The 17158-nt window shown below is 41.7% G+C and overlaps 1 protein-coding gene across 1 annotated transcript in view; it reads right to left on the bottom strand.

The window, feature by feature from the left end:
- The window catches only part of LOC108717831 (cysteine-rich motor neuron 1 protein), a 537917-nt gene extending 526368 nt beyond the window's left edge, over nucleotides 1-11549 (bottom strand). Inside the window, exon 1 of the mRNA XM_018265214.2 lies at nucleotides 10463-11549. Within this exon, the coding sequence (XP_018120703.1) occupies nucleotides 10463-10772 (310 nt within the window). The 5' untranslated portion in view covers nucleotides 10773-11549. The remainder of the gene's footprint in view (nucleotides 1-10462) is intronic.
- Nucleotides 11550-17158: the final 5609 nt, after the last annotated feature.

Genomic DNA, 17158 nt, shown 5'->3' with positions numbered 1-17158 from the left:
CATGCTGCTTGCAGAGACTATGCAAGTCAGAAGTGAACTCATGACATCGCTAAAATGTAGTAGCACTGTGCCTTGAGCTACACGTGACACATGTAGAACAGTCCACTGTCCAACCACACCCACACTGGTTGAGGAACACTGGGGATGAGCAGGAGATACAATCATTTTAATAATCTCCCGTACTCCAATCCCTATTGCTTTGGTCCCGATGATGAAAATCAAGCAAATAAAAGGGAGGGGATGGGGGCGATGAATGACAGCAGGCCTAGGGGTAAATCCAGACCCTGAGAAGGTCAGAGTGGGATTTCTAGCTGGGGAGGGAGGCGAAGGCCATGATCAGCCAGCAGGCCTTGTGGGCCCTGCTGTCCCAGACCCACTCCACACAGTCTGCACTCCTGAACCCCACCATCTAAGAAATTACAAACACAGGTAGGCCGGGGGGCTAGGGAGGCACAGCAGGATTTGTGGCTCGGTAGGGGGCCTGAAGGGGACCCGTGAGGAGAGCAGGGGCCCTGGGGGGTGGGGCCCTGATGCGGCAGCCCCGGTGGTCCCAGACCTCCCCAGTCCGACACTGCTACCCTTATTAGCCATGGACTTACTAAATCCAGAACCATCAGGAGGTATGCATTACTGTTATATTAGCAAGTGAAAACAACCCCAAATTTTAAACGTTGCATCTAAAAAATCATTTGTGATTATACTGTGTTAATATATCTTCAAACAAGTAGTTGCAGCCTGTTGCCCCTTTATATAAACAAAAATAGGTTCCAATAGTCTTTGTATAGCAAGTCACACTGTAAATGCTTCTCCTCTTTCACTGACCACAAGTTCTCTCTCTGCTTGGATCTAATAGGGCTGTAGAACTTCCCAAGTAAATGATTTATATGGCCCTTCAATAACTGAAAATCCCCACCGCATTATGTCACAGGCTATTGGATGTGGTATTAAAGCAAATATACCCTCTAAAAGCATAAGAATGTTCTTTCAGTTCCTTTCCCATAACGTACTGTGTCCACAGAGCACTGCTTCCCTGTGTGCTTGTATATGGAGGAAGGGTGACCATTTGGCTTGCCCGTCTTGTGCAAGAAGATCTTTGTTTAAAAAAAGATTTTGTTTACTTTCCCATAGCTTATTGTGTACACACAACCACGCTGAATACTCCTATTTATTTACATGAATAAATATACTATTAAACTTTTCTCTGCATATACTGCTGTGGACGCAATGCCACTTGAGGACTTTCGTTAATGTCTCAACGGAGTAGAATAGACAGCTGTTCCTGCTTGAAAGTATAAGGAAAATATACAGAATGTTGTAGCCCAATACTGAAAAAAGCAAGCAAATTACACTGAGGGGGTTATTTATCAAACGACGATTTTGGAGTAATGTGCATTTTTTAAAACTCGAATAAATTCGATTTTATTCACAATTCATTGGTATGTTATTTATGCACAAATTTGATCCAATAGTTCTGACCCGAAAACTTAAATTGAATTTGAATCGTTTTTTTCCTGCGAAAAAAAATGTGACTTTTGTGTGTCAAATTATTTTTGAACGGCTAATTTCTTTTTTTGTCCCATTGGAGTCTATGGGGTGTAACTTTTAAAGCGAAACTTGGCAAAAATTTGGCTCATCACTTCTATTAACATCTTCAAATAGTTCAAGAAACATTGAATTCTACGTAAACTCGGCAGGCTTTAGGTGGAGAATAGTTGAATTAGAACTGTTTCCAGGGTCGAGGTGTGATAAATCTCACATTCGAATTCCAATTCAAGTTGGTGGTTTTAAATTCGAATGTGTGTTTTGACCAAAAAAACACATTTGAAAATTCGAATTTATCATTCGAACTTTAATAAATTTGCCCTCGAGACTCATTGGGCATGAAAGAAGCAGACATGTAACTTATATATAAGCAAATAACACATTGAATGCATCCAAACCCTTTTCTGTGTTACTAACAATGCTGTAGTTAAACTGTACGCAGCAGATGAGCTAACGATGGCTAACGATGGCTTACTCCACGACAGACAGATTAATAATGCCCTGCTCCAGACAGACAGGTAACATACTCCGTCTGACGAGCATCAGAGCTTCACAGACACATTTAAATTGCTGGGGGAAGGCAAGGTTTGCACTCCAAGGGCTGTACAGTAGCAGATGGGCTATCAATGCCACATCTCTGCACTTTGTCATGCAATAAAAGCAAAGCCTAATGGATCGTACTGTTCTACAAAGATGACAAAGTAGGTTAATAAGACCAACCAAAATTGCAATTGGACAGATGCAGTATAATCAGATGCCTCGCAACGGCCTACTGCATTTTCACGCTTCTAATAAAGATCTTGTTATAGGATCAATGCAGGGAAGACGCTAAGCAGTGAAATCAGGGAATAAAACGTATGTGCTGGACAGAACTGAGTAGAAAATATGGCCTGCCCTTTTTTTCCTATAAATCCAGGCGAGTAAATAAAATTCAGCAGTGGATGAAGAATGTGTCTTTCTCTGTCCACTGCACACTGAAATTGCCTTTAGCCTCAAAGATCAAGTGAATGGAAATCCTGGAAAAGTGCAGTGAAAATCAGAATGAAACATCTGTCAGTGGAACCTCTGGAGATTGCACTTACTTAGATACAAGAAGCACTGGCCTCCATATGAATTCAGCTAGAAGATGCTATCAGGCAGTTCCTACCTGAACGAGTTATATTTACTGTCTTTCCATAAAGCTCCAATTGACGTTCACTCTGTTTAACCCTAGTGGATCCTCCCGCAAGAGATAACACTAAGACAGATCAGAGCAGATACATTTCAGGGATTCAAATATTATATACCTTCCTTTAGGGTTCTAATCTATTCTGAGATACAGTCATTTCTCATCAATCTGTGTGCATCTTAAGGTGGCCATACACGGCCCGATAAAAGCTGCAGGCATACCGAGTCAGCAGCTTATTGGCAACTGGAATATCATCAAGTGACTAGAGGAAGGAACTGGAAAGGACTTTGGGACTCAATTCTGCTAATGCTGGGCCTGGAGTGAGCTGACAGTATTTTGGAGCGAGCTGATAGGACTGCCTCTGGGAACCCCAGAAAAACTGTATATTGGGACTCAATACGCAAAAAACCCGTGAGGGTAAATGTGAGTGTGATTTTTTAATTGTTTTTAGTAGTTTTAAATAAATGGTTTTACACTATTATCGCTTTTACTCCTGTTTGGGAACTCGGAAGGAGCAGCGAATTCAGAGGGAGTGACCAGAAGGGTTTTCATGTTACATGCACCATACCACGGCAGTGGTTTGTAAGTAGGCATTTTGTACAGAAGGTGGAGGCACTTTATCCTTGGGAAAGATTTTCTCATCCATACAGGGAAAGCACTTACCTCTTTTCCTCTCACCTGTATTGTCATTTCATACCCTCACTAGTAGCTTCACGAAGGAGAAGGGGAAAATACACCTATTCAACATCCTAGTGCACGCACAGGGTGATATTTTATATTTTAAACATATTGCGCTATGCCTGTTTTTTATTTCTGTTGCCACAGGCGCTGACCGCTTCCTATACATATCCCCTCTGGGGGTATATATATATTCGATTGTGGATTCATATACAGTTGAGAGACTGTGAAAGGGGTCGGCAAGAAATATTCTAAGAGACTGACATTTTTTTCATTTTGCTGCATTTTTGTAAGATATATATTGTTGTTATTATTGGCCCGTGTATGGGGCCCTCCGATGGGCTTCCTCGAACAATACCTGGCCGAACGTCGGGCAGATGCCGATAGGACAGGACTAAAAATCGCGCCGGATCGTGGACTGCATCTGTCCCGTGATCCGACCGCCCGTTTACCCATTGTTATGATCCGATCGTTGGGCCCTAGGGCCCACCATTGGATCAGCCCAATATCGCCCACCTCAAGGTGGGCATATCGGGGAGAGATCCGCTCGTTTGGCGACATCGCCAAGCGAGCAGATCTCTCTGTCTATGGCCACCATTTCCTGGATCAGTAGCAACAGGTATCAATACCCATCTGACTTAGTTTGTTTTCCTTTAAACTTTAGCAAGTGATTTAACACAAATGTGTACTGACTTGTTAAGCAGTAATTCATATGTGAATTCATCCTACCTATGGAACTTACAATCTAATATTCATATTGTAGGCACAAAGTCTCACATGAAGTGCCTTGCTCAGAATAAAAACCCCAATGTACCCCAACTGTACCGACCAGAACAGTAGTGCTCGCTTAGCATTCCAGCCTTAAAGTAGTGGGGTCATTGGTTTGGTTTGGCCAGGGCTGTACCCTCTGTTGTTTATATGTTCTTTATAAACTTATAGGCTGGTTTACTGGTTACTGATAAAACTGACCATAACGTTTGGTCAGTTTGCAAGCCCCACTGGGGCAGAGACTGATGTTAATCATAACTCATTGGAGAATATGTTGGTCCTATATAAATAAATGATGAATAATATGGAGAATTAAAGGAACAGTAACACCAAAAAATTTAAGTGTTCTAAAGGAAAGACAACATAACGTACTGTTGTCCTGCACCGGTAAAACTGGTGTGTTTGCTTCAGAAACTCTACTATAGTTTAAATAAAAAAGCTGCTGTGTAGCTATGGGGGCAGCCATTCAAAGCTGAAAAAATGAGAAAAGGCACAGGATACACAGCAGATAACAGATAAGCTCTGTAGTATATAATGGGATTCTTCAGAACTTATCTGTTATCTACTCTGTATCCCACTACACAGCAGCTTGTTTATATAAACCCTAGCAGTGTTTCTGGAGCAAATACAATACAGGGCATCAGTACATTATATTGTCATTCATTTAAAACATTAAATTTTGTTCCTTTAAAGGGGTGGTTCACCTTTAAGTTAACTTTTAGAATTCTAAGCAACTTTTTATATAGCCTTCATTTTTTCTTTTTTTATAGTTTCTTAATTAGTTGCCTTCTTCTTCTGACTCTTTCCAGCTTTCAAATGGGGGTCACTGACCCCAACTTAAAACAAATGCTCTGCAAGGCTACAAATGTATTGTAATTGCTGCTCTGTATTAAGGTGGCCATACACAGGGAGATCCGCTCGTTTGGCAATGCTTTTGGCACATTGAAGTGGGCCATATCAGGCTGATCCGATCGTTGGGCCCTAGGGCCAACGATCGGATCAGAATGGAGGCCATTAACCTGCACCATCGGAATCTTGCCGACTTTTGGGCAGATATCGATCAGGGGTGCGCGTCGGATGGCCCAACACACAGGCCAATAAGCTGCCGACAGACCAAGTCTTATCTATTGATTAATCATAGTCTTATCGGCCCCTGTATGGGGGCCCTTACTCTTCTTTCAATTCAGGGTCTCTCATATTCCAGTCTCTTATATATAGCAATGAATGGTTGCTATGGTAATTTGGACCCTAGCAACCGGATTGCTGAAGTTGCAAACTTTAGAGCTGCTGAATAAAAAGCAAAATAACTCAAAAAATACATAAAATAAAACATGTAAACCAATTGCAAACTGACTCAGAAAATCACTCCCTACATACTGAACACAAGAACCACAAGAACTCCAAAACTGTATTATGTTTACCAGGGATATTGTTTCGTTACAAACAATAAAAGCTTTCATTTAGCTGGTGATGGGCAATTTGTTACATGTGTTTGTCATGAAGGATCCATATGCCATAATTATTATTAGATCAGCCTAAAGCACGTACGCATGAATGAGGAGCTTCAAACAGCAGTCAGGATGCATCCATATGTCATGAGTTTCACTAAGTATTATTAGAAAATCCTAAAACACCTACATCCTAGAGCAAACACAACACAAAGGAAACTGGCTGAGATGTTAACATTCTGCATATTTTACTGAGCCGTTTCTATTTAGAAACGGAAAGGGAAAAAGCTAGGAAACATTAGGCTGATGTACACTTTATTACAGAGCTGCTACAATGTTTATACAGAGTCGGATTCCTGCCACGCTACATCGTTTGTCAAAAGGCTTACTATCATTTCATACATAAAAAACTATAGACCGAGGCAGGGAAGCCTCTGGGAGAAAGGATGATATAGATAAAGTGTATGCAATAGGATCTGTGTGTTCTCAGATGAATTGTCTACGCAAGACAAGCTAATTGAGAGTCACGGGATCCCGGCTCAGCCAGTCATCACAGAACAAGATCACACAGACTGATTCTAGGAAACTTCAATACATTGCAACTGCCCCCGCTCATTGAACGTGTTATTGCTCTGCTAACCTAAACTACCGGAAAGTGATCCTAATCCTCTTTGTAACGCGCTGTATCTATGTCACTGTCTGGAACGACTTTGGCAAATGCTCACACATACCCTTTAGGGATTCACTTCAGCCTGTAAATACTTCTACCCTTTCACTGACCACAAGTTCTCTCTCTGCTTGGATCTAATAGGGCCATAGAATTTCCCAAGTAAATGATTTATATGGCCCTTCAATAACTGAAAATCCCCCCAGCACTATGTCACAGGATAAACGGCAATGTGCTGTATATTCTCCTGGGCAATTTCAATCAAGTATGGGTATGGGATCCGTTATCTGGAAACCTGTTATGCAGAAAGCTCTGAATTATGGAAAGGCCATCTCTCATAGACCCATTTATCCAAATAATCCAAATCTTTAAAAATGATTTCCTTTTTCCCTGTAAAAATAACACAGTACCTTGTACTTTAAAAACAAAGATATAATTATTTATACATGAGTTTCTAGTATATAATCCAAATTATGGAAAATCCATTACCCGAAAAACCCCAGGTCCCAAGCATTCTGAATAACAGGTCCCATACCTGTTCCAAAGTTAACATTGGTTAACACAAAGAATTTTGTGTGAAAACGTGAAATGTTGTATTTACTGTATTCTGACCTGAGCACACAGTTTTTAAAAACTGCACACACAAGTTACAAATGTGCACACAAAGTAATTTTTTTTACAGAGAGGTAGTTAGAGGAAACATTTGATGTGACTTTCCTGCCATGCAAGACAATAGTTTGTCCCTTTCTATTCCCTGTACTCCTCTGTACATATAAGGGCAGGGGCACACAGGCAGATTCGAGGAGATTTAGTCGCCTGGCGACTAATCGCCTCTTCTTTGGGGCGTCAATCTCCCCAAACTGCCTTCCCCCTGCTAAAATGAAAAAATTGACTGCGGCAATTCACTCGCGGCGCTTCAATGATTTCCAAAGTCGCCCGAAGTTTCCTTGTGAGGCAACTTCGGCCGACTTTAGAAATCGAAGCTCCACAAGTGTCATTGCGCTGGCGTTGTCTCATTATAGCAGGCGAAAGGCAGTTTGGGGAGATTGTCTCCTCGAAGAAGAGGCGATTAGTCGCCAGGCAACTAAATCTCCCTGAATCTGCCCATGTGCCCCTGACCTAAACCAATCCATTGAATTGGAGGTGCATTTTACTACCAAGTTTATTAATGAATGGTACTGCAACTGTGATGGATAATTTAAAACAGACCTTATTTTCAAATACCATACCAAGCACAGACCTATATACCGTATGTGTGTCCTTTATACAGAAAGCAACAAAACAAGGGAAAGACCCTTAATCTAGAAAACCCCAAATCCCAAGCATTTCAGATACCTGTATTACAGATTTATTTGAGTTGGAACAAGTCAGTAACACTGGGCATGAATTAAAACCCTGTCTGGGATAAATTAGATGCACATCTTTCTCTTTATCTTAACTCAGTGCTGTCCAATTTATATGGTACAGAGGGACGGAATTTTTCTAATCTACATGATGGAGGGCCGATAATGGAAGCCAATGTTAGCCACTCCCTGTTTTTAGACCACACCCACTTTAAACCACACCCATGTTACCGCAAGACCATGTCCACATTAATAGCACACCAAAAAAACAGATGGTTGGTGTTCACTGCAGGGTTCAGGGCTGGAACTAGCGGTAGGCAGAGTAGGCGGCTGTCTAGGACACCATCATTAAGGGGTGCACTTTTTATGGTGTTTTTTTTTCAAGCGTTTATTTAATAATATGTTTCAGTAATCATGGTCACTCAGTCAGGTGGAATCCCCCTCCTTTACTTCTCCCTCTTGCCAACAAGTACAGCTCCTTCTGTGCGGTGCGGCAATGCAACGTGATGTGCGTATACGCGTCAATGACGTCACTGATGCGGTTGGGTGGCAGAGAGAGGCAGAGAGCTGGCGGCCTACTTGGTGTGGCTCTTGCTGCTCTCAGCCTTGCACAATTGCACTGAACTGAAGAAATTCTTTCTATTACTGTGAAAGTGTGAAGCTTCCAGATACAGATTTGGGCAGGGGGCCATATGTTTGCTGTTGCTGCTGGGCTGGGCGCTGGCACAGGTACATAAATACTTGGGGGCAATATGATGTGATCAGATTTTTGGCTGCTGCTGGCACAGGTAAAGATTGGGGGCAATATGATGGATGGCTGCTGGCACAAGTACAGGGGGGGCTGTATTATGGAGGCTTGCTGGTACAGGTACAGGGGGCAGTAATATAAATGAAAAAGTGTTGTACATTTTTTTGCTTTCGTTATTTAAAAACCATCATGGTAAGGAGGGAAATGGTAATGCAGGACAGGGGGCGCTGATTGAAGCAGGGTGCCAAACTACCTTGGTCTGGCACCGGCAGGGATGCCACTCATATGTGAACAAAGTTAAGTCCTATTAAGACATACCCTTAAATCCATATGCCTCCTCCTCCCCTGTGTATAAAACAGTACCCCAGCATATGATTAAACACCTTAGGGGCCCCTAACAATAATTTTCAAATGCTAACACACCTCCAGAACAAATACCAGGCTTATGTTCCATTGGGATCATAGGTCAGGCAGAGTATGGCAAACACCGGATGCAAAGAGCAGGCAAAGTATGACACACACAGGGAGCATAGGGAAGACAGAACAGAGCAGGAGAGAGGAATCAGGACCAGTCTAATATGTAGTACATACAGTGACACAGTGCTGGTGCCCCATTAGCATTTTGTATAAAGTGTGAACAGGTGAACAATGTGGGCAGTTTCAGTCTGGGTCTCAGGTATGAACAGTACAGGGCTTTAGGGGTGTGAACAATAGAGGTGTCACAAGTGTGAACAATGCAGGGGGATTATATGTGTGAACAATACAGGGGATTACAGTGTGAATTTGAGGTTTAAACTATGCAGGGGCCAGTTAATCTCTGTACTGGTACCTTTTAAATCTTACACATGGTAAACAGACACAGCAGGCAGACTTTGATGTGGAGGGCCACATAAGGGGGGATCACGGGCCGCCAGTTGGACAGTCCTGTTTTAACTAATTGCTATGCTCAACCATGTACTTTATCCAAATATAACTACAGGTATGGGACCTGTTATCCAGAATGCTCAGAACCTGGTTTCTGTAGTTTGGCTCTTCATACCTTAAATCTAGTAGAAAATCACATAAACATTAAATAAACCCAATAGGCTGGTTTTGCTTCCAATAAGGATTAATTATATCTTAGTTGGGATGAAGTACAAGGTACTGTTTTATTATTACAGAGAAAAAGGAAATCATTTCTAAAACTTTGGATTATTTGGATAAAATTGAGTCTATAAGCGATGGCCTTTCAGTAATTTGTTGCTTTCTGGATAACAGGTTTCCGGATAATGGATTCCATACCTGCATATACGTATACAGTCATACAGACAATGTGCTACATCGTTTTAAATAATGGTACAATAAATAACCCTTTCTGAATAGCCAATTAAAACACTGGATGTGAGTGAGCCCTATGCCTTAGTATTTATTTACAGGCAGTGCTAAACAGCAGAGGAATCACTCTACTTTTCACAGCGTTTTTTTGGCAGTTTTATCAGGCCTTCTACCCTGTCACGTGGAGAAACCTGTTCAGGCAAGTAACTTTATCTGAAACACATAACTGAACTCTAATAAAAGTTCTGTGGCCATTTATATTGTATTTCAATACAATCCAAAAACGGCTGGGGATATGATCTCTGATCACAGAAAGACTTTGATTTTGTTCTCAATCGCCAACACCAGTGTGAACAGCCACATAGAAACCCATTTAATCAAGATTCATAATGGAAATCCTAGACTCGTTCGCACAGCGAACAACCCCTCCAACACATTGCTGAAAAGTCGCAGGTAAAACAGATTCCCCCCCTTGTCACCAAGTAAAACAACTTCTGCTAGACTCAAGTGCTGCTACTTAAATGCTGCTAGATATTAAAGTATGATTTAATGATGTGACAGGCTCTTGCATCCCCACATCTGTAGGAGAGCAGAGGCCAGGCAAAGCTATAAATCTTCTGCCACCTGCAGTTAGTGGAATAAAAAATAAAAATGAGATATAGTTAATTATGCATTCTGTCTGCAGTGGCAACTCGCAGGTTGTCGCATGGGTTAACCCTTTCGATGCAACAACATGGGGCTTTGCCAGCAGTGAAGAGGGCGATGATGCCAGGGCAAGTGCCATACCTTCGCAAACCCCCACTTCATATTCTGTAATGGAGTCGCCATTAAGCGGGGGTCGGATGACACAGCGCAGACCCCTGTCGCAGGCTCCGTGTAGCCCATAGACTCCTCCGCAGCTCTCGTTCTTCTGCCTGGCGCACATGAAGCAGCAGCCGCAGATGCCCTGCACTATACTCCCCGGGCAATTCTTGGGTTCCTCGCATTTGGATTCGTCGCAGGGTAAACAGACCAAAGCCCAGCCGGACGCTGGCAGCAGCGTCAAAACCACAAGAAGCAGAAGCCACAGACGCAGTAACTTCCCCGGCAGGTACATCCTTCCTCCCCCGATGGGCAGATTAACCAGAAACAGAAGAGATCGGCAGCCTCCCCCTTGTTTATATTCCAAAGGAATGCACAAATACCTGCAGCTGAAATATGTGACACAAAGTTTCCCCTGAAATCAGATGTTCATCCCAAATCCAAAGCGGACATCCAGTAGGGGATGCGACAGTCGTTCTAGACTGGGAAATAGCCCAGCAGCAGCATGATTGTGTTCATGACACACTCACAGCCCTCGATCGCTGCCATTTACAAGATATACAGGGAAAAGTTTCACTGTAACCGAGTTATGCGACAGTTTCCAGCGATATCCAGCGCTCCGACGCGTCTCTCGCTCTCTCTATCCTGCGATCAAAGTTCTTTCCCTCCTTCCTCCTCTTTCAATTGGAAGTGGAAAGAATTCCTCCCGGTGTTATTATCCTTGTGTACGAGCCAGGGCAGGCAAGGATAATAAAGGCATGGTCAAATAAAAGAGGCAACAGGTCAGATAAAATCGCTGTGAAGCTCACTCCCTGCGCCCTGCCTGTCACGCTCCTTCTTCTTCTTACTTTTCTCCTTTCTCCTCTTGTTTATCGCTCTTGGAAGAGAAAAAAACGCAGCCCCAAGCCGCTCACGCTTTCTCCTCCTTCATCGCTGCATCACAAGCGAGACAACTCCCCTCAGCCCAAATCGCAGCTCTAATTGGAACGTTCCCCGTCGCGACGATCCGCCCAGCCGCTCCGCATATGGAACTGGACAAGTTCAGACTCTGCTGACAGTTCACTGGATTCAGTAGCCCACTTAGCAGCGACGTCTTCTCTCCAGTAGAGTCGCACATACAGCTTTCTATCTGTCGGTAGTTTGCGATGCGTCTGACTATTGCGTCACGCCATTGATTCGCTCTGAATGCAGCTGCCGGAGATTTTTTTTTAGGAAACCTCATTTGTAGTTACAGGAAACAGCGTTGTGATCTGTTTTTTCAGCTAAAATACATGGGAAATAACTAGGATGCCATTGCAAGTGACTACTGCGACTGACGCACCTATTGAATGTGACACTGATTTTATTAGACAAAGAAAAACCCGAATCTCTGGGCATTGATACAATAAAAAAAGCAGATAAGATCTAAGGGAGCTAATTGGTGTGAGTGAGACCTGGCTGCAGTCGATTATTTACATGGAGGGAGAATATAAATATGGAATAATAATTATGACCTAGGGATACAAAAAATAAGATAGAAGGGTTAGATCACACTGGACCCCTAGGTAACAGGCTATTCATTAATCCGCCCCTGCCTAGGTAGGATATATAAAGGGGAAATTATTAAATACCCAGACTCAGCTTCATTTGCTCTGGGAATCTCTCTCATATCCAGCGGCGTAACTAAATATTATGGGGCCCCACAGCAAATAATTGTTCAGGCCCCCAAAATGTCTAGAGGTTGACCTGTTTTACCAATATTTATTGAAATTGGCAAAGAATTGGGGTCTCATGGGGCCCCAATACCTCCTGGGCCTCCCTACAGCAGCAGGGTCTGCTTCCTCTGTAGTTACGCCCCTGCTCATATCCCCATTCAGTGTCGGACTGGGACACCAGAGGCCCACCCAAAAACCTTAGACCAGGGGCCCACCATAAAACCTTAGACCAGGGGCCCACTCTCAGTACTAATATCTTTTATCGCCTCAATCAACCTCTATTCTCCTAGTCTACTCTCTTTATACTATAATCAATTATTCCATCTATTTAGCCTCTTTGTTCTCATAGAAATAGGGAATGGCCATGAAATAGGCCAAAAGTTTAGCAGCACTGATACCTGGGTCCACCGAGAGTTTTCCTGGTATCCGGATGGGCCAGTCCAACACTGTCCCCATTAATATTCACTGCAATATCTATAAACATCTCATTTAATAGTTGCATAACCTTACTAAAGCACATAGGGATAGATTTATCAAAGAGTGAAGTTAGAGATCTCCACAGTCCTCTCCATTCTCCATTCATTTCTATGGGATTTTAAAGGCGTATTTATCAACAGGTGATAGTGAAAGTTCTCCATTTGATAAATACGCCTTCAAAAACCCCATAGAAATGAATGGAGAGAGGCGGTATGTTACTCTGTGGACTGTGGTGATCTCAAATTTCTCTCTTTGATAAATCTACATCTTAGTTGGTAAATGTGTGCAGAGCCGGCATCGAGTCTTATGCAACATTTCCACATTGATCAGTTCTGACTGCAGAATATAGGTGTTAGACAGTCAAAAACACATGCCTTGTAACGACTTGGTTAAGAAATTGTTGTAACTGTAAATGCTGTGGGTTCCTGTTGGAAAAGGCTCAGTGCTGTGTTATTGTAATGCAACCTAGTTGTGCTTCTGCCACCCACAGGACTATAGTGGAATGAAGGAAACAATTGCTGAGATTTAATCTTTCTGCTGTTTAGATGGGACTGAGCTAAATTAACCCATTAACATCAGGTGGTTTACAGGATTGCTGAAATACAGTTCACACGGTGTCAAGGATGTATAAGAGTCACAGGTTGCCAGTCTCTACTAGAATTATATTTTTATTATTACTACTGTATTATTATTATTATTATTATTAAAACACATAGGGGCAATGGCTTCGCAGCCATTGCAGCACTTGGGCGGGGGTAAATTCGCTAGGACAAAGCTAATTTACTAAAATGCAAAGTCTCGTCCAGGGTGCCAAACGCTAGCGAAGTTTCACTAGCGTTACTTCGGCAATGAAACCGAAGATGCGCTACGGCTAATTTGCATATGGCGGGAAATGAAAAAGTTGCATGGACGTATATATTGCAGCAAATACATTACACAAGCCCAGGGAACCTTAATAAAGAAAACAGAGTTCTCATAATGCCCTAAACATGAGCCCACTGTATAGTTTATGTTCCATATGTTAGAAAATGTATGGGGGGAACCCGGTTACCCAAAACATTTTTTACGGACTTTTGCAGGCTATCACTCTGAAAAAAGGAAAAGACATCAGCGTTTTTTGGGACTTACAAAATGTTTCCACTAAAAGTTGAGGAAGATATATGCACTCCGCACTCCAATGCACTTCGTCTGGTCTGAGCTGGCAAAGGCAAGTGTGGCGAAAGAGGTAACGTTCAGTAAAATCTGCATCTTAGTGAATTTGTGGAGTAACGTTTATTCGCCAAAGCGAAAATTGTCCTGGCGATAGTAGAGTGTGAATGATCGCTAAGGTCTGTCTCTTTTGCTAGCCAAGTTATGCCTGCGCTCGTTAGTAAATTGGCGAAGTGCCTGAAAGACGTAATGGTGGCGAAGTTTCGCCTGTGTTAGTCACTTCGCCCTTTATTTAATTTGCCCCATAGATTTTAGGCATCAGCATATTCCACATACACATTACGGTACATTACAAACAAATAATGGTCAATACAGATGGTAAAAATGGCCCTGCCTCATGGTAAGAATGATCTCTCATAACTTTTATGATATTGTACCGGAATCAGACAATACAGAAGTGTGAAGGCCCTTAAGCAGAAATTTCAGTTTGTTGCAGTAAGTTTGCTATCAACTCTGCTGTGTTTTTCCATGTTTCATTTGCAGAGGCACCTTAGGTCTATGACAGACATACTGTATTTAGTGATGGGCGAATCTGTCCCATTGTTTCACCGAAAAATTAGCAAAACTGAAAATTTGCGAAACACATTAAAGTCAATGGGCGTTTTTTTTTTCACTTGTCTTTTTCAGCACTTGTGGGCATTTTTCTGAAGCAAAACCTGTCAAAACATTTTCACCCCTTGCTAGTTGTGTTGTTTCCCACTTTAAAGAACTGGTGACAAAACATCTGAAATACCTAGCCAGTGGTGTCCACTGAAATCATTTGGGGTGACAGTCAAGCCATGTTATCTCACAAGAATGCTTGCTGATGTATTTTTGTGGAATTACAACTTCAGACGGCCTTTCCCACAGCAATTTTGTGTTGGCAGTTGGATAATATATAAGCCTTACTTTACCACAGGAGACAAAAGGACTCATCTGTCCATTGGCTTTAATATAGAGGAAATAGACAGCTGCCAATCATATTTTGCCATTCCCACTAGCGATGTGGGCTCCTCCCCAAAAACCCATGGGACCTGCGTATTTACCTGTGGGTCGGTGGGGTCGGGCTGGCTCCTGCACAAAATCTTTGGGTCGAAGACGGGTCCAGGTTGAGTGCTTCTTCTGCTCTCCCCACAAGCACTGCCGATTTCCGGGTCGGGTGTTGGAAATAACTTTCACTTTCCATTCTGCACTTCCTAAATATCACTGCACTCCTCACATTTCCCCTCCCTCCTCGAGGTCTATAATTTTGTAGCCTGTGAACAGGCATGTGTATCAGTTCCCCTTTTCTGATGCATACAGATTATTTGGGATGTTGTCTTGATAATATTTTCCACAAAATGGCTGCTGCCAGCTTGTTGTGATTTTGGATTTAAAAATAAGAATGGAAACAATATTTAAATATAATATTTAATATGTTATATCATATTTAAATATTCTGTATAGTGTAAGTAAACTTTATTTTGCCTGAAGCACAATAAAATGTTAATTATTTCTTAGGGTGACAGGTCGTCTTTATATAGCCAGAACACTACTTTTCAGCTCTCGAACTCTGATTAGACAGCGACTTGAAGGGGGGGGGCACATGGGATATAACTGTTCAGTGAGTTTGCAAATGATCCTCATCATTCAGCTCTGATTCAAAAGCAACAGATATGACCCATGTGGCCCCCTCAAGTCACTGATTGGTTACTGCCTGGTAACCAATCAAAGGAAACCAAGAGAGCTGCAAAGCAGGAAGTAGTGTTCTGGCTATTATGTTACACATGCAGACACTCCGGCCTTTATACTTTACAGTTTTCCCTAACTAACTATATTGGCTGCTTCTCAGGTGGGAATCTGGTAGGAAGGATATTGACTGAAATCAGAGTTTCCAGGTGTTAAAATGAATTATTGTTCATTAGTCATGACTTCAATACATAATATAATAACTGAGCCAAGATGACTACATTTAACAATTACTATTTATTTAAAGGAGTTGTTCACCTTTACATTACTGTTGATGTATTATGATGCAGAGAGTGATATCCTGAGACAAATTGCAATTGGTTTTATTTTTTTAGTTAATTAGCTTTTTATTCAGCAGCTCTCCAGTTTGCAATTTCAGCAGTTTGGTTGCTAGGGGTTACAATGCCCTAGCAACCATGCATTGATTTAAATAGGAGACAGGAATATAAATAGGAGAGGGCATGAATAGAGAGATGAGTAATAAAAAGTAATAATAACAATATAGTGCATTTGTTTTTTAAATGGGGGCATTGATCCCTATTTGAAAGCTGGAAAGATTTAGAAGTAGAAGACAACTAATTAAAAAAATAAAAAATAAAGGCCAATTGAAAAGTTGCTGAGAGTAAGACATTCTATGGCATTCTAAAAGTTAACTTAAAGGTGAACCACCACTTGGTCTGTGCCAAAATGCAAGCAGAGTACCTCCATGTGTGGCAAATTTGTATACTGTGAAGTACATTGCTACCTGAAAAACTAAAATATCACATAAACACATGAGAACACTAAGGATGCCTAGGAACAGCTCCTCATATATTTTTGTCTTATGATTTATTACCCATGTCTCCATTGTACAAGGAAAGCTGCAGCATTGTGCAATGGGATACTGTTCATTAGACAGTTTATTACATTATTATGTGAATTTTTAATTCTGCGTTGTGCATTTTTTAAAGACCTGCTTGAAGGTGGTGTCATACTAACTAATTTCTCACTTTATGTAACATACACTGTGCACTGGCACAAACAACAAAATGTAGATTTTTTTTTGGGGTTCATTGATGAGTCATTATTGTTTGCAAAACATATACAGGTAGGTGACCTATTATCCAGAATGCATGGGACCTGGGATTTTCCCAATAAGGGATTTAGATCTTTAAACCTAAAGTCTACTGAAAAATAATTTAAACATGAAATAAACCCAATAGGATTGTTTGGCCTCCAATAAGGAAAAATTATTTTAGTTTAGCTCAAGTGCAAGCTACAGCTGTCCTGTTTTATTAGAACTTTTTAATTATATGCATAAAATGGAATGGGAGATGGCCTTCCCCTAATTCAGAGCTTTCTGGATAATGGATCCCATACCTTTATTAACTGTGCACAAAGGAACAATTACAAGTGCAGAATAAAAACTGATTACATTTTGCATGTTTATTGATTACTGATGTTTATTGCATCCCCTGTAGAAGCCTGTACCTTCTCACATAGTTACCTATTCTAGCCCTCCAGCATCTTATTGTGCATTGTGGGTTTGTAGTCTTTTTACACAATAATAACAGATTACAGGAATGACAGCATTTTGAAGGATATGATTACTGCA

Source organism: Xenopus laevis, chromosome 5S (assembly GCF_017654675.1).
Source record: "Xenopus laevis strain J_2021 chromosome 5S, Xenopus_laevis_v10.1, whole genome shotgun sequence".
NCBI classification, from domain to species: domain Eukaryota; kingdom Metazoa; phylum Chordata; class Amphibia; order Anura; family Pipidae; genus Xenopus; species Xenopus laevis.
The sequence above is the reverse complement of the archived record's forward strand: the minus strand, read 5'-3'. Positions and strand labels throughout refer to the sequence as shown.